The sequence below is a fragment of the Metopolophium dirhodum genome, chromosome 7 (assembly GCF_019925205.1).
Source record: "Metopolophium dirhodum isolate CAU chromosome 7, ASM1992520v1, whole genome shotgun sequence".
NCBI classification, from domain to species: domain Eukaryota; kingdom Metazoa; phylum Arthropoda; class Insecta; order Hemiptera; family Aphididae; genus Metopolophium; species Metopolophium dirhodum.
Genome location: NC_083566.1, coordinates 36,231,459 through 36,255,146, shown reverse-complemented (window position 1 = coordinate 36,255,146; position 23,688 = coordinate 36,231,459). Strand labels below are relative to the sequence as shown.

The 23,688-nt window shown below is 30.1% G+C and overlaps 1 protein-coding gene across 2 annotated transcripts in view; it reads left to right on the top strand.

The window, feature by feature from the left end:
* Nucleotides 1-5,183, top strand: part of LOC132949275 (uncharacterized) — a 46,208-nt gene extending 41,025 nt beyond the window's left edge. For both annotated transcript variants that reach the window (XM_061020072.1, XM_061020073.1), the window contains exons 3-4: nt 3,619-3,855; nt 4,794-5,183. In XM_061020072.1, coding sequence (XP_060876055.1) covers nt 3,619-3,855; nt 4,794-4,946 — 390 coding nt within the window. In that variant the 3' untranslated portion in view covers nt 4,947-5,183. The remainder of the gene's footprint in view (nt 1-3,618; nt 3,856-4,793) is intronic.
* The last annotated feature ends 18,505 nt before the right edge of the window (nt 5,184-23,688 follow it).

Genomic DNA, 23,688 nt, shown 5'->3' with positions numbered 1-23,688 from the left:
TTAAACAAATATGTATGACAACTACACTGTTACGAATCAGATAGAATACAATAAATTTAATAAGTTCTAGTATATTATATTATGTCATAGAAAAGAAATTAGCTTGGTATCTATATATTATATATATATATATAATACCTGTGTTACAAAATATAATGATAGTATGTATAATGTTGATTTTAAGAATTAAAGAAATTAATAGGTACATTTAAAAAATATTTTGTGGTTTGTACTTGCATCTCTTCGTAGTAGGTATATCTGGTTAAAAATAATGTAATGGCTAATACCGTTCAATTTCCGTTATTATTTATACGTATTCAATCATATTTAACTATATTTCAATAATAATATTCATTTTATCGTTTTTATAAGTAACATACAAAAAAAAACATGGACCTATACAAGCTGCTGTTGAAAATTTTAATTTATAGACGCTACAGTATAATGCCCAAATAAGATTGTTCATATTCATAACTAGGTTTTCCCGGGCAAAAGCCGAAATGTGATTTGTCCGAGTATCGTGGGCAGTTCGCGTTTAGCCCGCGGGCATTTTCGATGTTTGCCCGACTTCAGCTTTTGCCAGTAACATATTTATGTATTTTCCCGGGAAAAAAAACGATATCCGCCCACGATAGAAGGAGAAAAATGTATTTTTCGATTACGACGACGCGAAAATTACGATGTGGTCGAAATAAGGGGGAAATATCAATACTGTTACCTTCGATACGTAATAATTGTTGAAATCACGCAAATGTATTCAGCCACTCACGCGATCACAAACGAGACGTCTATGTTTACAATGACCTGCCGTAATTATTAATTAATTGTGATTTATTCACGACGTAAAGTAGCCGTATTATTTCGATAAACACATAGTTATATAGTAACACGAATATGTATATATCTGGACATTTATATTTACTTCCAAGTTTTAATGATTACCGTTTGAAATGTCAATAGCTCAATGCCTAATTATTGCATACACCAAAGCATACCTAATATACATTAAACATTATAGGTAGAGGTACACTATTATAGTTTGTCGCCAATGGCTGTAGGTATTAAATATTGCGCTAATTTTTACTTTTTGTATCGATAATAATAACAGGAACGTTACAGGGTGTGTGAATAACATAAGATCCGATATTTGCAAGATAATTTTCAATACCACTTTTGATTGTTTCGTTTAATTACTAAATATTTCACTTCAAAAAAAAACCGGAGCAACAAAACTCGTACTTAATGACAAAGTGGTAATTTTGAATTTTCTAAGTTTCACAATAAACGCATTAAGACAAATTTCAAACGTGAACACGTCGAAATAATATTATAATAAAGTAAAAGTTATCGAGTTTACTATGGTAAACAATGCACGTTTTATGACCATTGAGGTGATGACATATTATTTTAATAGTCTATATACCATTCAAATCCATTGCTATAGGTACACATAAAAAGTGCGTGGACATATTAAAACGGTAGAATTTCACGTTGCGCACTATTTAAATGTTAATATTATTTACAGCATTTAAAGTATCTTTGGGTACGTCTTTACCTATAATAATATAGTGTACTACCTATTGGACAATATACAATAAATTAACCTTGTCGATTAATGTAGCAATCATTTATCTGTACTCAATATGTGTGTATGCGCGTGTTTTATTTATTATATTATAAATTGTACCATCGATAAAATAATATTATATTATATTGACTACAGTTTAACGCTATCGGTGATGAATACGAATATTATCTAGATTGCTAAACGACCGTGACTGCCAGTAAGTATAGGTGCGACCGTCAACACCGCACGAGAATAATATTATACGGTATTATCATAAACAGACTGCAATTTCACGCTTTTTATTATTTCCACCGTGTACACACAAAATGTGAAATATTAAAAATAATAGTTGACTCATGAGAAGCATCATAACTATATTGTGTTCATACGTTTGTTTTAACTCTCATATATTATGTTATTATATTTCACTCATCGGTTGTTAAGAGAGTTAAACACGTCATTCTCATAGAATTACAAAATTGTAAATAGTATTGACGAAGAAGTGTTACAAGAACTTCGATGTATTACTGTCTACAAAACAAAACCAAAAAAATTTTGATCGTATCTATTGTATTCTTACTATTATTTATCGAGCAAGACAAAAAAAGTAGTAGGAATGTTATAAGATACTATTTATCTGCAAAGAAAATTGAGGAATCGTGGATATGTTTTGGATATAGTCCAGTGGAAAATTATCTAGTAGCGTGTTACATTTGTTAAGAATTTAATGAATTAAGAATTATAGATTGAGTTTTTTATGTATAGGTACATATTTTATTATTTTTTCATGATTTGACCATTAGTTGTATACAATATTTTACTTTTTGAATTAGATTTCAAATTATAATAGATACCCGTTGTCGAAAAGAAATCACAAGAAGATTATTGTGTTGTGTAGGTAAATTGTTTATAATATAATACATTATACATACCTACCAGTAGATTGCCTAATAAATCATATTATACTGTTGCTGTAATTTTAAGTTAATTCATAATTTATATGAAAAAGAATATTTCAAATTAAATTTGAACGCTTATGACGTATCAATCCATATTAAGAAACATTTTTTTGTTTCATTGGGAATTGTTGGTTTAGGATTATTAAAAAATACGAAGAAATTGACACGAACAATTTGGTTTTTAAATTTAACACACTTAAAGTAGGTTATACCTACTGTCAGTTAAGACTATAAATAACTCTTATTCTAAAAAATGATTTTACATTAAAGCTTAATTTTGAAACTTTCATTCTCAACCACAAATATGTATTAAAACTTTATTACCATAAATACCGTAATATAATATTATAGATTACATAGAAATCTACTTATATCGACTCTCAAATACATTTTGTAAAACTCAATTAAAACTGCGTATTATATTCTAAATTAATTTTAAAAAAGCCAAAATAAGTTGATTGTGGTTAGTACAAAAAACTAAATGCAATGTTGACCTTGCTTAGTTGGATACTATTTTCAACTTTGGAGATATATAAATAATTAAATACGTCATTGATAAATTAAATACATTTATGGTTTACATTGATTCTTAGTTCTTACTCAAAAAACATGCGAGTAGTTTACGGGTAACAATTCTCTTGGAATCACATTTTATCAACGTTAAAAAAATATATAAATACCAATTAAAAAAGCACTCTTACTTCATACATATTCAACAAAATAAGTTTACTTTATCATGAATTTAAAAAAACCAGTACATTTTATAAATGATTGTAGGTGTTTTTCAACAGCATAAAGCGAACAGAAAGGTCTCTTGAGACTAGTGCTGACTATCGTTCAAATCGTGTATAGTAGTTCCGTACGCGAGGGTTTTTCGCGATCTTAACTAAAATTATGTTAGATGTTTAGTGTATCATTAATTGTAAAGTTATGTAAGAACTACACCACGTAGCAACACTTTTTGAATCGGTTTTTTTTTCACGTTTCATCATAAGTTTAGGACAACATGAATAACATGATACATATTATATTTTATTTTATTATTACTACTATTTCAAATTAAATTCCGATTACTGATTGTGTTACACGCAGTGCCTGTGCATGATGGATTTGGGAGCGGCGATATCAGTGCCAACAGGCAAGACGACGCCCATTGAACCTGCTGCGCCAGAGCCAAAAATAATTCCCGTGCCTGGTTCCTATCTGGCACCACCGGCTCCCGTACAAGAGTATTCGGAAGAAAGGCCCGAACCACCACCATTGGATCCGTCTTATGTGCCAATCCCATACAACTTCATCGAGTACTTGGCGCCTCAAAGTCTTATACTGGTAATAACAACTGTTTTATTCCTACAGCGATACACGGTAACGCGATTAATGCATAAGCAGTTTGAAAACGTTTTGACATATAATTGATTACAATGATCTTATAGCGAGTTATTTTGTTTGCGAATGCTCTATCAATACCTATAACAAAATGACATAATGACAATGATAACCAACTTATATAGACAGTAGATATTACACATGTACACGCCATACGATCATACATACAATTATGGATGTATAATTAAATATCGAAATATTCTATAACAATAAAAAGTGAAAAGTTACAAAGTTTAATTAATAAATATAATAGTGGTGAAATTTCAATATGTGATTATATTGTCCTACTTTTGTACTTTTTAAAATTATATTTTTTTAATTATTAATTTTATTCTATTAATTATTCATATATTATATGGTTATAACGAATTAAGTATAAAGTACTAAGTATTGTAGATTTTTAAGATATGTAGTTTTGTAATTTTATTTGATTTTGCAAAAATATAGTTACTTACTTGTTGATTTTTAAAATTTTACCCGGTCGCAGTTTACATATCAACTTACTACACTTGATAAAAACTCAGGCGCAGTTTACATGTGTCATTTACCTGTACCTTGAGTGAAGTTTACAACCACTGGATATTTATTTATCACAAACCTACAGTTCAACTTTTTCATTGGTGAATTCCATCAAGTCTAAAAGAGTAATAAATACTTTGAATAAAAAATCAAACTTTAAAATACGATTTAAGGCTGAAAAGAAATTGGCCAAGATACGCCTTAAATCCTAAGCAGCCACCTTTTTTTGTAAACAATATTAATATTTTAACTAATAAAAGTACATTTTTTTATTTTTTATTATACGAAAGTATTATGAAAAGTTAAAACCAATACTTTTTTTATACTCTACCTAACTAATATCATGTGTACATACTTTACAGGTACCAATGAAAATTAAGTTCCAAAAACCTTATTCGAAATATGAAAAATACCCTCTCACAGCGACCAAGTATCAGAAGCTTATCAAAAACGAAAATATGAGACGGAAATACTATTCAAATATCCCACAGCAAAATTATATTCCATTGAACTGATAAGTGTTATAAGCCATCTTGTCGTCAAAAATATTTGCCATGTCATATACATATATTGATATATTATATGTAATTAAAATAAAATGTTATACATTTTTTACCTCTTAAAAATAATTGTTTCTATCTCTATACTATAACCAATATTGTTTTGTAATATAATTTATATGTAATATTTTAATATAATATAGTATAATATTATAACAACGTGTAATAAATGTCATATTTGTATATTATGAACACACTGTCAATATTTAAATGTGTAATTGCGTACCTATAGTCCTTATCAAAAATCCAATTATGTGATCTATTTCATGTGACTCCCTAACCACTATTCATCAGAAAGGTCAACAATAACTTTGCTAAAACTGAAATGATTTACCAAGGTACCTATTATTGTAATATGCCGTTACCTTCGATAAACCAAAGGGTAAATACCGAAAAGAAAACTTTAAATTATAATAAATCATAATATTTTGAAAACATATTTCTGCAATAATTTGTATTATTAGTCACGAGAACATCTCTTTTATATCATAGTTATAATTGCAAACACTCATCGTGTTATACACTAAGTCTTAACTCTTAATGTCTTATACCAATCACTAATCGTATACACATTAACCACACGTAGTTCATATAGTGTTTCGAGGCTCGAGGGTTATAATATTCCTAATGTGGCATCTATGTATATCATGTATGTATATATAGAAACTCGAACGACTAGTACGTTTGTGATTTAAGAGGTGTATAATATGGTGCCGGTAATGTTAACAATTTGAGAATGAAATAAAAATTGACATCATACATACAGGTATTTATGCTTTTAATAGGTATTAAAAAACAGTATTACAACAGAGACTGTTAAAAAACTTTTATCAAGAAGTTTCGGGTTCGTGGCCAGCTAGCCTGTATACTTCCTTAGGGTTGTGGTGACCAAAGGGGTGTCAACATATGAAGAGTAAATGTAATAACATTTTAGTTAACAATTTGAGAATGAAATAAAAATTGACATCATACATACAGGTATTTATGCTTTTAATAGGTATTAAAAAACAGTATTACAACAGAGACTGTTAAAAAACTTTTATCAAGAAGTTTCGGGTTCGTGGCCAGCTAGCCTGTATACTTCCTTAGGGTTGTGGTGACCAAAGGGGTGTCAACATATGAAGAGTAAATGTAATAACATTTTAGTGGCTACAAACATAATTCGTTATATCTGTGTAACAATAAATCTTTGATAATCAGTGACCTAACCTAATCAGTGATTTTTCTTATTCAACGCTATTTTTTTTTACCTTTGGCAACGTGGCCTATTGGATGTGTGGGGCCGTGGGGGTTTACGGTTGGTTGAAACACGTGTTTTTATATGAGATAATAATTCGTCACCTAGAACCAGCTGGTTGACAACCATCCGGGAGCCAGCAACCCCGGACAGTGCTTAGTCGCAGCACACGTTAGTGACTCCGGCCAACCACCGCGCCACACCAGGCCCAAGTCTAATATTTCAGTGCACTGATCGGTGAAAACTGAAAAGTTGACAACGATATTTTAATATAAGTGTACCTAAAATATTTTTAATTAATTTCCAAACAGAACTTTCTTCTATTTTCCTAAATCTCAAGCTGTGTTGTTTTTAAATTGTTACTGATTATAATGAATGATTTTTATGTTTTAGGTATATAAATATAAGTTAAAAGTTTTTTTTAAGTAGTTTCTTTTTTTCAACAATAACTTTTTCTAATTAATATTTTTGAATAAAAGCATGGACAAGTCTGTACATATACAAAAGGAAACATCCAGTATTTTAAAGCTATATAATCTCGTACACTAACATTTTCATATTTTCTGAAGGTTTTAATCAAAAAAGATATAATAACACAAAAAGCATAAATTCGAGAAACACAAAGCTTCGAATAGGCCAATCAGCCGACTCGTCACCGAACCGCTCGTTTGACGGTTTGTCATATATGAATATATGATGTCATCGGAAATCAACCGGAAATTAACTGCCGGAAGAGAATTATATGAATAGTCAAAGAGTGACGAGCAAATCGAGTCCAGTTCGGTGACGAAGGTCAAAAATAAGAATTCTCTGAAGGTGGCGTACACACGTTTTATAGAGTATAGTCGTATGGAACATATTATAGACGAAATGTCTAAATAACAGGTACAAAGTCAATTTAAAACAAATACAGAAAACTACGGTAACTATGAGCTCTACATAAATTATATATTAAAATATTATGTTCCATTAACTTGTGAAAGTTTCAATGAAATGTAAAAACAAATTATTCGATGGCAAATTGAATAAGTGCCAGAGGTATGGATGTTCGTTAGATAAAGTATACCTATACGTTCGTTATGTTTTAATTTAACGTGGTTTGTTTTAGAGTTTTGATTTTGAGATTATGGAAAAAATAGGTAGGTACGTCATGTTGCAAGATAAAAAAAAAATATTAATGATAAAAAACAACATCATGTATTTATGTTTTTAAAGACGTCGTCCTCCAAATTGTACGCATTTTTTTATCGCTCAGTGAAATGTCGGATGAAACCTGTACAGTGTACATTGAATTATTCGAGTATCATCTTATTAGGTAATGTAATACTCGTTATACTTCAAATTTCAATGCAAATAAAAATCATACAAATGATGACCATTTTCTTAGAAACAAATTGAATGTATTCTGTAAGGGTATTATATTGTAATAAAATTGATTTTAAATGATTGTAAAAATATTTTTTTTAAATCAGAGGCTCACACATTTCGTCACAATAAACAACTAATAGCTATTGTTAGTGTAGGTAGATAAAAAATAAAATAATGCCATTCCGTCTTTACTGACACAGCCACACAGGTACCGTGAAATGGTTAAATAAACACAATAGAAGGCCTCGGGAATATTACAATAATTATATTATGTAACTAGCAGGAAATCGATAATTATTGGCTCAAGTCGGGATAAAGGTGTCAGATTTGAACATATCAAACATTTAAGACGATACGAGTGGGAATGTTCTAAGTGTTGAATACAGTCTTCGGAATTCATCTAGTCGCATCATCGCATAATCCTAGATAGTATAATATATGCATTTACACATATATCATTCGAGAGAAAATGTTTTATTATACCTATTGAGATTGTATATTATATACGATTATATATTTATAATACCTATATAATTTGAAATAAATACAAAACCACTTGGTGGGTTAATTTTATTCCGATCATAATATTACAACTAAAAGCTATAAAGAATTGATTCAAGATTATAATATTAGGTGTCTATCAACTTTTTCCAATTATTATGTTTGACCCCTTAACAAAAAATGTTTGATTTCATTATAATTTATATAAAAGTATGAGCCGCAGACCGCAGTCACATCATTACAAATTTAGTTTTTGAATTTACATTTTATAATCATCCAATTTTAATTAAAACTTTCAACTATTTATAATAAAATATATAAATAGAAACATCAAATGGAAAATTATAATACATTATTATGTTGGCACGATATATGAATATCCCCCGACCCCCTTACACATGGACAGTAATTTATACAGTAATTATAGTTATTATAAATAAATAATAATACAAATCTTTTATTATAAAAATTAATTAATAATTAAGAAACGTTGCAAAAAAGAAGATAGTTTCGCCACAGTACATTCCTTAAAAGGATGTCAGCGCACTATTGGTTTTCTCTCTCTGGCCCACGCGCAACATATAGACAAAACGCATTTGCGCAGAATCGTTTTTTCTATGTTTTTAAGTAATCTTAGAGTAAAATTACCCATCGCAAAAAAGATAGAGAATAATATTTTTGAGGGAATGTCATATCGATTTCTCTAAATATTGTTTCAAAACAATTTAAACATCATTTACATTTACAACATTTGTTTGTTTATTTTGAAACTCAATTACAAAGTCAAATAACAATAAAACATAAAATCGATATGATATTCCCTCAAAAATATTGTTCTCTATCTTTTCTGTAATGGGTGATTTTACTCTAAGATTACTTTAAAACATAGAAAAAACGATTCTGCGCAAATGCGTTTTGTATATATGTTGTGCGTGGTTCAAAGAGAGAAAATAAATAGTGCGCTGACATCCTCTTAAATGGTATAAAAATCTTAGTATTTAAAAATATGGTCTTCAAGTATATTTAAAAATCATAATTACTTAAATAAATATATTATTAAAGGAATAAAAGATACAAAGGAGGTGCACAGGCTACAGAATACGGACAAAAACAAACACGGTGAATCTTTCTGTATAATATAAATAATATAAAGCAAAGTGATTCTAGAGAGTATACCAATAGCTATTCTATCTTGACCTACTAAAATATTAAATATAAAATAATCAAAAACAATTTGAAAAATGTTGCATATTTTGTAAGTCAAAAGATAGTAGGTACGCTAATAAAAATATGTCAAACCCTAACAAATGTAATTTGTACGTTTTTTTGATGAATAACAGATATTTATCATTTCAAAAAGAATATACAAGCAAAATAATTTCCGTTATTCCTGATCAAAAAAATAATCATTATATGCTATCGGAATAATATAAGGCTGCATTTTCTCGTTCTGAGAACCGTGAAAAAAATTTTGTTTTCCCATTGTATTTTCAATTTTGTATTTACTCGTGAATAAATCGACTACCTATAATATAATAATATAATAAATAGGACCTAACCTTTAACGTCCTTTATTACATTTACCTTTCAGCTTTGACTCATTTATACTTTTTTTACGGGGGAACCATCATCAATAATTAAAACTGTTCCCAATAATTATTTTAAGTTATAGTAACTTGGTTATGGTTTATAATCAATAAAACAAAACTCGATACCAATCTTACTAATTCACGGTACTATGTTAAGATATCGTAGGAATATAACATAATTATATCAGTAGAATCTAAATGTAATACTATGTATACCTATTATATAATATATTATATGCATACTACCCAACTTTTAAGCACCGAATACATATCAAGCATAACATAATTTAACGTAGTACCCGTGGTGTATGCTTTACTCGGAAAATTTTAAGTACCGAACGACGAAACTTTCTCTTTCAACTTTCAAAAGAGACATTTTATACGTTATTTTTATGTTTAATGAATCGCAAATGATAAAATATAGTTTTTAATATGTTAATAATAGGTATTGTTAAAACGTTCCGTGTTATTGCTAAAATTGTGTATACCTAATTCATATCTACACATCAACACACGTATTCACAGCGTTTACAGTATATAATATAGGTGTGCCTACTACGGAGGTATGTGAGTACCCATAAGTATGTGCAATCGGAGAGCTATATTAATATTATGTCTGAGCGCAAACAGTGCGCTCTCAAATACAAATGTGACCACACACGTGGGTTCGAAAATAATATCACCTTTATGTCGACTGTGCAGATCGTATACAACTATATCGTAGGTCGTAGAGGTGTAGGTACGTGTACCTATGTATGGGTACTTTTTGACGCAATACGTATAATAAACTTAGTATACAGTGGAACGCGTGCGCTGTGTGGTCGACGATGTGATATTATGTGGTCCGCCGAATTTTAATAAGTGTACCTATAATAATATGTACCTACAACGAAACGAAATCCGGAGTAGAACATAACGGTTCTGTTTGTCGCTTTTTTTTTATTCAATACTCAAAATGCTATAAATATTATAGGTATATATTACGCGTATATTATGTAGGGTACTTACCTATACCGTATACTAATGCAATATCATATGCCATTCAACGCTCGTATACAATTTCGATACGTTTGCCGATAGAGCTACAACGATTTCGCGTGTACACGCATTGTTCCGAACAATTATTTACAGTCTACTGCTCCGAACGTCCAGATATCCAATACAACGCACTATTAATTTTAGTATTGAGCCGTCCAAATGCAAACTCATTCATAATACTGAATACTGAATACTGAGGGTACTTATATAGAATTTCAATATTAAAGTTGTACATTATAATATTACTCGTACCTATATTACATTATATGTACCCCTATTTCAGTGTGGAGAGAGTGTAATGGGTGGGGAGGGATCACCCGCGATCAGCCCGGACAGCACTTTTGTAGGGATGACTTTTATTTATTTTTTTAAATTAAACATATTTTCGTTTATAATTAAGTACCTGTTATATACATAAATATTATTTGGCCCTTTGTGATCATATGGTTGATGTTTTAATCATTATGATCGGTCATTACGCGGTACACGTATTGATGGTCCATTATTAATGGAAAGTCATCTGAAATGTAAATGTACCTAAATACTTAAATTTGGTCTAGTGTACATATTGCTAAATTGTTTTTGAATAGAAGGAAAAAAGATTGTTTGTAACGTTTAGTTATAGGCATGAATAACCGTAAAATAAACATCCCTACAGGCTACAGTTTACGATAAATATGTGTGAATAATGTAGATTGTAGATGACATAATATTATTATGTGCCTGCGTGTCGTCTTGACTCACCGCGCCCTAAGCTTGTAATCCTTGAAAAACAGGCGACGCGTTTCGTTAGACCGACGATTGGTTAATGAGGCTCGCAAAAATACGTACGGTACCTACTGTATACAGGACTTGCTCCGCTGGAACTTGGTCGTACTGCAGCAAATAACTTAAAACGCACAAATGCCTACTTATTAATACGCACTCGCTGATGACGACAACGTGAAAACAGATTGATCATACTGCACGACAGACCCAAAAAAAAAGGCCGGTGACTACCAAGTTGTCCTAAGTTTGACTGACCGACGACGGAAAATATCGTGGTTACCTGCAGCTCGTGGATATGGACCATCTGATGCTGCACAATAAATAACAATGAATCATAAAAATGCGTTTAGCGTTTTAATATGTTTTTAAAATGCGTATAAGTATTATATACAAGATGGCTAGAGATGTATTAATATTGATAGAGGAGTTTATCGCCCTATGAGTCTTGTTAGAAAACAAAAAAAAATCTTGTTGTTCTAAACCAATCGCATGTAACGGCGAACTGATAAGCACTATATCCTATAAGGACTGAAATCCTTTATGTTGTCAATAAAAATGGCTATTTTCTTATCTAAATTTGTTGATTCTGTTTAATTATATAAAATGTATAAAATTAATTTGTATTATCAACAACGTTAACAATTATGATGTCTCTTCGCACTTATTCTTGTGCAAAATTAGTTTAGAACTCAATTTATTGCAACATCACCAAAGTCAAAACCTTGATATTATCCTATTATACCTTCCATTTACCAAAGTGATACTTTCTACGTAATATACATTTTAAAATGGATGCTCGTTTAGATAAATGAACAGGTTTCCCAAAAAATGTGTATCTACTGATAGGATGTACTGAGAAATTCAGAAACTGAGTGCAATGGGCAATCGTTGCGCTACATTCACCTTGGCACAAGTCTGCAGTGGTTGTGTTGTTATTATATATTTGAAAGGAATGATAATTCATTGCACACGGAAAACGGTTCTGAGATCTGGGCGGAGGTCGTGTCATATTATATTATAGAGTTCATAATAATTATTGTCAGATGTTATAACTGTTAAATACTCATAAAAATATATATATATAGCATGTACGAGTATAAATGTTTTTAAAATAATGACCTTGTATTGAAATTTAAAGCCTATAATAAACTTGTACATCAAAACTACAAGTCCTAAGAAAAAACCGGGTAAGTCGCTTTTCTGAATAGTAAGTTTCGAGTGAACCTCGTCATTGCAGGATTGTAGGTCACTGACTCGCTGTAATGAATTAATTGTATTGAATTTGAATCATTGCATATACCTACAAATCTACAATTCTACAAAACGATTCTAAGTGATGACGGAGTGTGCTTTTTTAGGGAGGGGGGACCCTTTTTTTCCAGGAAAAACAACTACACGGAGGCCGTAATGCTGTGGCATTGCTTAGCCCCCATGTAACATCGTTTATTTGATATAAATTTTTACACATGTGTTTCGGCTCACATGGGGAAGTGGTATATATACCTTCCTTAGCGTTGGCTAGTATGTATCCGCATACCCCAACCCCATGATGCCGAGACATGCCCCGGGCGATCCCCTCACATTTTAGCAATTTAGTTTTGCAAACTGTGTTCGATGTCTTCCCGAACCGGCCTGCGCCGTCGTCCTAGACATCTCGTTCAGAGGGTCCTCTTCTCGAACCGGCCTGGGCCAGCTCTCCTAGACTTCCCGTTCTGCGCCATGACTCGGTGACACACCTGGCCTAGCAGGCAGCGGATCCAGGTCAGCGTGGGCCTGACTTGAGTTCAGCTCGATCGCAGGCTACACGCTTTGAGGCCTGTGGGCATTCCTTTTCCTTATGGGATTTGTCCCCACATTTCCGACATGCGTCCTTCAAGTCGGGATCTGAGCAGCTGCCCTGGGCGTGCCCGAAACCGTGATATTTGAAGCATCTTGTGGCGTCTGGGCGGCGGATTCTGAACCTGCAACTGGTCCAGCCAACCCTGACGTGGCTCACCTCGGTGGGTTTGGCGGCTCTGGGCACGCTAACCTTTATCACCTTTTGTCCGTTCTTAAACTTCTACATAGAGGTGACCGAAATCAATCCGGCGGCAGCCGCCACTGCTTGGTCGCCCTTGCTAGCGGCCATCAGAATAGGGCTTTTTACGGCAGCGGTCACTGCCTCCAGCGTGGAGGTAGACTCGAGGTCGATCACCTCCATGTCGACATTATAAGGAACATTGTGTTACATTTTCAAGCTTTTTTACAAAACAAAAAAATTTTTATCGACAAAAATTTTAAAAAAATTTACAAAATTCGAAAAATTCGAAAAATTTCTCAAAAGTTCAAAAAGTTAAAATATTTCGAAAATATTACCTTATATAGAAAATACTAATATAAATATTTGTTGAAAATTTCAAGTGTCCATGTGGTTATTAGTTTTTAAGTTAGGTACCTACATCAAAAAAATAATATCGTTTCCGTCAAAAATTGGTTTTGTGTAAAAATGGAAAATGTTACTTCATTCCCCCCCCTCCCCCGGTGCTTTCAATAACTACTAGGTATTTTTCAATTTTGCACCAACAACATTCACTTTTGTATCAGAGAAGATGCTGATATCGAAAATCGGAGCATTTTTACTACCCCAAATAATGATGACAAAAAAAAACTCATCATTGTATACATAATATCCATTCACTTCGCTCAGAATCTAAAATATGTCTTTTATTATTTCTAAATAATACTCAGTTACTAATTATGAAATGCTGAATGTCGGGAATTTACTTCCAGGCGAGTCAACATCTATAGTTGTAATTTGTGAAAGTTTATTTTTCACGATGAATGCTATATTTATTCAAAACAAAAGAATACACTGATGGATGAAGTTTGTGTTTCATTAAAACTGACAAAATACACACCTGGTATTAAAAAAAAATATCAAATTATAGATAGGAACATAAATCACATAAAAAATATGATGTAATGGGCGGGGAATTTCAGTTGCTAATTAAAAAAGGAGATAATGACAAAATTTTCTTAAAATATATTCTATTATGTTTGTACATTTTTTAAACATATATCTTCCTTTCCACCCTCTCCACCTAAAAAATATTTTATATCCGAATCTTCTGTTACTTTTTCAAGCCATAGATATTAAAATGAAAAAGGTTCAGAATTTATTATATTGTGTGTTTGTACGTAAATAAATAATTAAGTTATGTAAGTATATTATGTTATACAGGAATAGCGGTAAAAAAGTCCAGTAAAAATCAAGTCTACCATATTATTTCAAATAATTGTATTCGAAAATTTGTAAAAAAATACTTATTATCTTGTATTTTTTTTAGATATATTATAAAGTTTGAGAATAAAATATTGAAATCAGAGATCGACGCGGGCGATAGAATATTTCCCACTAGCAATTAAAAAAAAAAATTATGTAATTTGGTTAATTCTACAAGGCGGTATCGTCGTTATTCCCGCAGAGTGTATTTTTGAGGACAAAATGGAATCGGCACCGGGTGCCTTAACTATATCGGATTATGTTTAGGCTATACGAGTAAAACTCGAAAAACCAGATAATTAAGACAAAAGCAATCGTATTTGAATATTACATGCAGCTTAAAGTAAAGCAGTGTTCAATGTCCAAAAAAAGTTGTTATTGGTACCTACAAGATTATTTATTCATTTTTTCAGGTAAATAATTTAGTTACAATTTATATCAATTACTAATATTAATACTAATTGGAAGTTTGATTGTGCATCACATTGTATTTTTCCTTCTACCTAATTAGTAATTATATATACCGGACTTTTTCACCACCGACTTTTTATGTTTTGGACATTTTTACCGTTGACTTTTTACACCTTGGACTTTTTACGTCTCAGACTTTTTAAACGGACTTTATTACTTCGTACTTTTTGGTAGTTTACTGTTATCCTACACTAAGTTAAATCGTTAGGTTAGGTTAGGTTTTTTGAAAAATTTAACAGTTATAAATTGTAATCTAATTTATCATTAGTTCATGGATGTGTGACTAATAAGTAATTAGTAATGTTCTAATGTTCTACATTTCTATACAAAATACTATATACTATTCATGGTAAATGGATTTTATATTATACTTATTTCTTCTTACCCATGGCCATATTAGCTATTAGTTACTTACACAGTTACACTTTTTGGTCGGGGTGGAATAATTGTTCATAAATTCATAAAATGTATGAGAGTTGACACACATGCATTTTATTATTATTTTTATTACTCGTGTGACACGTTGTGCAAATAAAATTTGATCTCTGTATAAAAATAGCCCGACAATGTATATCCACCCATACTATTACTATTGATTATGAATACACATTCGTAATCAATGTTATTACTTACATACTAATACCTAGAATAGTAATATTTTACTAACCCATCATCAAATTGTCTTTGATCAGAAACTAAAATCTGCAGAACAGATGAATCAACAACAATAGTTTCCAAATTCCCAATATCAAGAATACCATATATATTATATGTATAAATATATAATATTATTATAAATCATGAGATTATCTTTTAAGCTTTTGTTAAATATTTATGATCAATATTAATATAACTGGTCACGAGTATGCTATTTTCGTCATGGTTGATTAAAAATTGGAGATAAAATAACAGCTAATATAGGTAGGTTTATAATATTTATAATAATATAAGTACATGCAATATACATTATACATTTACACTTACATATGCATTATACTTGTAATTATATATATTTATTAAATTAAATAGTTACAAGAAAATATGTAAAAGGTATTTTAAGATAAAATTTGATAGGTATCAAACATAGCAATGCGTCATTATCGCACTCTTACCTATTACCAAGACCATGTTTGATTGTACTTGAGCATTAACAACACTAAGCACTAACATGAGTGAATTAATCTAATAACAAAATCTATTTATCGATAAAATCGTGTCGAGTATTATTGTAGTGGTTAGCAATTTATTGTAATGGTATCTTGAATATTTTTTTATTTTTTTTTTTATTTTTACAAGAAATATTCAATCTATAACAATTAAGCACAATAAGTATATGTGAGATTAGGGAAACAAACATTATGGTGTTACGTGAAGAAGAAGCCACCCATCAGTAGCACTTAGCTTGTTTATTATGTGATTTTAACTTATTAGGATTAAGTTAGATGATCCCTACACCATTTTCTTTTCAGCCTGCGACGGGAATTTCCAGGAAGTGACGGGATATGTAAGCTTTTTATTAGAGGATTTTCATGGTTTTCTAATTTTATTATAATCTTGAAAATTAAAAAAAAATAAGCAACTTAATTAATATTCGATAATACTGCGAATATTTAATGGATAGTCATTAATTGTATATATAAACTTGTAATTTATTTCAGTATTTCACCATAATGATAATATAATATAATGAGATAAAAATCACAAAGAAAATGTTTTATAAATTAACACAATGGTACATATTTTAAATAATAAGGTATACAAATTATTTTAATAAAATAACATTTAAAAAAAGTGGGTAACCTCTCTGCAGTACATCGGGTGTGTTGTGGAGCACTGTAATGGATGTGTTAAATTTGAATTCGATAATATAAAACCATTTTATACGAAAATCCATTTGGAGTGAAGAAGTTCTGTCAGCTTATATTATAATAATATTTTTAAATAACAAAAAATTAACTGAAATCGTTATTCTCCGTTTAAATGTCTATTAAAAAATACTGTGTAGGTATATAATTTTTAGATATTTAGGTTGCTCTATTAAATCCCTGTGACAAATATTGTTTTAGATTTTTCAATCTTTTTTTTTTCATAAAAATTGAACATTTTATAAATTGTTATCTACAAAATAATTTACATATTATATAATATATTATGATGGATTAAAATATCAAATAAATATTAGTATAGGTAAACATTATATAAATATTATTAAGCAATAGATTTTGAGGGGATTCGATATCGACCGCTTTTAAGGAGTTTGATATAGGCAATTCTTAAGAAGTGCGTTCATTTTATTTATAGGTATATAGTGTGTCCGGTATTCAATATTTTAGCTTTTTAATAGCTGTGCCCCGACTGCGTCCGTAATTGTACCAATAGTTTTAATTCCTAATATTTTTATAAACCTCATCAAGACATAATATTATGTTCATTTTTACTTTTTAGAAATATTATGAAAAAAAAATGTAATTGATACAAAATGTCTGTTCAATTTTCTTATCAAAAACCTAAATAATATCTTCAGATTTCCGTGTTTTGGTAAGTTCGTTTCAAATATTATATTGGGTGTACTTTAAAATAATTAAATGCATTATTATTCCAATTTGGAAGGTTGCCTTTACTTGAAAGTTCTGTTCGTTGAAAGAAACAATTTTGTAATTCAATTATTCGTTGTTTGTTAATAAAAACTGATGTATTGTTATTCGTCGGATTCGGAACATAATTTGTATTTGTTTTCGAACTTTTCTATACTATACGTCAAATAGTTATAGTTCGATGTACCATTTCTCAAGTTTATGATCCAATACGGAAAACCTTTACCTGTTTTTTTTCTTTGATTAAAAAATAATATATAAAAAATAAAATGTATTATGACGTATACCTACTAATGAGAAAAAAATCATTATAAACTTTTTATTGACCTTATCTGGTATTCATCTTAACACCACTGCCTATACCTAACAGGGTACTCTCTTCTACATCCCATACAATACTACTAAAATAATAAAAATATTATTGATTTTCTTTTGCACTGTAAACACGAAATTTAATATTATAGGCTATATTTTTTAATCGTGTTTAAGTTAGACTAAATAAAATTTTATTTTGTAAAAGTTATTAGGAGTTACCTATTATAAAATGTATATAAACTATACAGAATATGGCATATCAAATATTGTTTTATTGAGGTACCTATTTAAGAACTTTGTTATAAACTAATTAATTAAATAGTAAGTATACTTCAGTCTTCATGATTTTAATTAATTAGTTATAATAAACTAGTAGGCAGGTACTAACAGTAGTTTAAAAATCGAGAAAAAATGCGTGAGTTAGGGATCCTAGGTTTAATTTGGGGGGCAAATTCCCCCTTTGCCCTCCCCCTGGATCCACCAATGGTAGGTATGACATATATGTAGGTACTTATATGTCTTACATTGATCACTATTATATAATAATATAAAATTGATCAATATTTCCTTTATAATGTTCGTAAATTAATAATATGGGTTATTAACCTAATTTGATAGGTCCATAGTAAAGTTAAAATTTAATTTTTTTTAATTTTTTTTTTTAGGCAAAATATATAGGTACCTATGAAAATTGATAAATGTGAACATCGGTTTTACCTCATTGTGTATGTGCATGCAGGAATGCAGATGATAATATATAGTCATATTATAGAGATGACAGCCGTTACTTTGACAACTGACTTAACTGGTGAGTAACTATAATCGCGGGTTACCTGGTTACTGCGTTATGGTGGCTATCTATAAAATACAACAATATATTATATCAGTCTCCTGTTATATGTGCCCTTAATATTAGATCTTATACCGTCGATTTTTCAAAATATACATACTAGGTTAACACTGAACGGCATTAAGATACGCATAGGTACCTACGTATCGGTACGAAGGCAAAAAATGAACAAAGCGGCATTTGTGTGTTTCGGAACTATCGTTACGGTGTTAAAATATCTGTTGGCGTTCATGACAATCGTCCAGTCAGTTTTGGTGATAGACATGAAGAACCATTTGATCAGTCCTCTCCGAGACTGGCTGTCGAACTTAATTTTCTATTCGATTTGCGCTTCACTTTTCGTTATATCGGTGACCGCCATCAGCTCGGCGGACTACGCGGAAAAGAACATACACAGGTTCAAGTAAGTTGTAGGTACTTACATAAATAATAAATGTCAAGATTTATGTCATCGTGTTCAGTGGGGAAATATAGAGTCATAGGTGTATGGTGTATCATTTTTCATTAGGTATAATATTATATAGTTGTTATAATTTTGGTGCATTTTATATTTTTTATTTTAGTATTAAAATTAATTGTTTTTTTTTGTTTTTAATAACAATGCAGTGGCATCAGCGGCGGAGAGGGAAGGGGCAAACGGAGAGATTTAATTTTAAAAGATCTAATTGGGCCAATGAAAGTGAATCTAGTTGTTACTTTGAGGAGGTCAAAAGAAATAAATTGCCAATACTTTTCAAAAACGTCAGGAAAAGCAAACAAAAAATTAATAAAAAACTGAGATTTTTACGCAAAACTAGTTTTTGAAAATCGATTTTGTTTTTAGCGCTACTCTATAAAAAAAACAGTAGATAGATGAAATGTTCACTGAATGTTTTTATTAGCAATTTCTATGAGCCATAACATTTTCGAAACATTACTTTGCTATATATAGTACCTAGGCATAAGAAAATGTCCCGTTTTATTTTAATTATTATCGATAAAAAATTATTTGCTCGGTCAAAAAACTTAAAAATGTATTACAACATTCCTCATAATTAGTTATACTAGTAATTGGAAAATATTTAGGATACGAGTATCTACATAGGTACCTACCTACAAGATACATTTTTTTTCATAAACATTAAAAGTTCAAATTTTGATAAAATTTATCTTATTATTAATTTATTACGAAAAAATGTAAATTATTTAGTAGATAAAAATTTATAAAATATTCAATTTTTATGGCTAAGCATAGAAAATTGAAATCAATGTTTCTTATAGATATTCAAAAGTGTACCTAAAAATCTAAAAATTATAAAAGCACAGTATTTTTTAATAGACATTTTGTGTTTAAATTATGACGTAATTATCTAGATATTTAAACGGAGAATAAAGATTTCAGTTACCTATTTTTTCGTACCCAATTCAAAAATATTATTCTTGCAGGTTACCCATATGGCTATATGACATTTTTAGAGTATATTATTATTATATTTTATACACACATAAAGACATTTTCAAATATAATTTTTTTGACAAAAATAAATTTAATCTACTGTTTAACTATTATACTAATACCTAATAGTAAAATAAATTACTTTAATCACAATATAATATCAAAAAATATACTTACCCACTACCTAGTAATATTATACAGGGTGATACATATTCGCTTAGAATCGTTTTTCGTATTGAATTCTAAGTGACTCTCTAGCGTTACACATTTACCCGATTTTTCGTTATGGATTTGTCGTCTGTATTTAGTAAATGTGATTCTAATTTTGTACATTTTTAATAATTCAGGTGAAAATTAAAAAACAAAATGAAACCTGATTCTTATAGTCTGCTTGCGTCTTTTCTCCTTCTTGTTCAGTATTAAGGTAATGAAGTGTCCAGACATCGTCTGCGGGATGATTATCCAAAATCCAAAGTTCTGACTGACCCAAGCCCCGAGGAAGAATGCTCTCACCAGCATTCTATTTATCAATTCACGCATTCGCCATTCATTGTCGTTTGCCGTCTAGTTTTCCAAACAAAATTTTTTTACCTATCTGTACGCTTCTCCGTTGTTTATGTGGGCGGTACCTATAAGGGCACCCGCAGAGTGAGCCAAAGGGGCCATTGCCTCCCTGGGAATTTTTTACTGCGTGTACCTAATTATATATTAATATCACTATAACTAATATTAGATTATAATGTATAGGCAATTTTCATCTTGCCCCGGGTGGGATTTTTTCTTGGGGGACAAGGAGTGGTTGCCTACATATGATTTTAACATTAGACAGGTAGCTGTATAGTAATTAATGAATCTTTAGTATAATTATTGATTTTTCTACTTTTATATCATATTATTTAATAACAATAGGTTAGTAGGTACCTACACTAAATATTGTTTTTCATTAATCATATAAAATATTTATGTAAATGTATCTATATAATATTGTTAAAACTTTTGAAACCCATCATATGAAATAGAAATAAAAATAGAAAATAGAAAAATAGACAGTAGTATTTTAAAAATAAAGTACCTACCTGAGGTTGGTAAGTATAATATGCACCTAATTTATTTTGCTGGGTAGGTACTCAATCTATTTAGGTATTTTATTAAAGAAAATATGTACATCTATACAGTGGCGGTCAAAGGATTTTGTCATGGGGAGGGATATGGCTGATTTTTTGACACATGCATTATTTTGTCATTAAAAATATAATTTATGGTTATGTCTAATATCAATTTATAAAATTATGGTAAATAAAAACTTTATTTAGATTGACTTATTGAGATAACTTAGGTTATACAGACTCACGGACATTTCCCCCCCCCCCCCTCGATATATTTTTTATGTGGATATTTCCCCCCCATTTTTTTAAAGTTTTTATTTAATAATAATATAAATATATGAAATTATTATTTTGCCTATTGTCTAATATTTTCAAATATTTTCATAAATATAATAAATTAATAATTATAGATGTATATTTTTGATCAACTGAACTACTTGAATCAAATTTAAAAGCAATTATTGAATTGTTAAATATCCAAACTAGTATAATCTTAACAAAAAATTAAGACCAAAGGCTAAAAAATATGTGTTTAGAAATAACAAAAGAATTAGTAATCAAATATTTTTTACAAAATGTATCATTTTAATGCCTGAATTTTTAGCTATTTTTATTATTTATTAATTATATTTTATTGTATGCTTATTTTTTTTTAAGTATTTAGTGGATCGAACATATAGATTTATAATCTATTATATTTATGAAAAAAAAATGTTTATAATATATATTTTCATATTTAAAAAAAAAAATAATTTCATATTAAATAATAAATAATATTGTATTATTAAATTCAATATTATTATTTATTAGTCAATAATAAACTTTAAAAAAAAATGGGGGGGAAATGTCCGCATCAAAAATATATCGGGGGGAAATGTTTAAATATCCTACTACAACAGTCGGGGGCATAGGCGCAATTTGGACAGTTGATTTGGGGGGGGGACTAAATTCATAAAATCAATACAGACATTATTTTTTTATTAGGTGGATTTAAAAATGAATATATTTAAAAACTTAGAGGGGCTTAAATAAAACTAGGAGGGGCCAAGCCCCCCTAGACCCCCCAAATTGCGCCTATGGACTCGGAGGAAAATGTCCATTTACCATACAGACTTTATAAGTATATTATAATTTATAGTATTAACAATATTTTTATTATATTAGTAAATCTATTTTTTTTTGTTTTTTTTTTGCAAATTCGTCCTGTACTTTGTTGGATGTTATCTTTAAAGCACACGATGAACAGCCATAGTAAAAATATTACCACTAAGTCCACGACTTGATTTTCTGTAACGATATTATATTATCTTACTTATTTTTTCATCCACCGAGCGTTTAGAAGTAGAGCAACTTGCATCAAAATAGCTAGTATTTTTTTTTTTTATTAGACATAGTAATTGTGAAAATATAAAAAGACAAAATAGTCAATATTACAAAAGACACCGACTGTATAATAGTAATACACTTTAGTACACTACACGGACACACAGTAGAAAACACGAGTACGAAAGAGTGAAGACGAATCACGGTGATAACTAAATATTATTAGTTATGAGTTATGACAAATAATAAGCAATCGATGTTTCAAGTTTTCAACCAATTAATGACCTGGGGCTGGAGGTACGTAATATTGTAAAATATACCTACCGATCGCACTATCGCCCGTATGGGCCAATGTTCTCGGAAAGTGTAGAGCTGGTTGTTATTGAGAATTCTCGATCATCTAGAGCAGTGGTTCTCAACCTTTTTTGGTTCACGGCACACTATTATACATTACAAGTTTTCGCGACACACTCGCGCACTTGACAACAACAACAATAACTTTGGCAACCATGCGAAGCAACCATGGGCCGTTCTTAGGATTTTCAAGGTCCAAATTTTAAATCAATTTTATCAAATTTTTTAAACGCCATGCATCCAAATGTAAGCAAAAATTGTGAAGCCCAGGGTCTGGGCCCTGCTCGCCCCCCCCCCCCCTAATGACGGCCGTAATGCGAGAAAATTAGTCATCACTCATCGCTATGTGCTTACATATGCATCGCGGTCTTATCTGCACAATTAATTGACATTTAATTGCCACAGTTTTATAAAAATTGGTATTTTCAACAGCATAATCCCAAATATCAGACATTTCTCGCGGCACACCGGTCGAGAACCACTGAT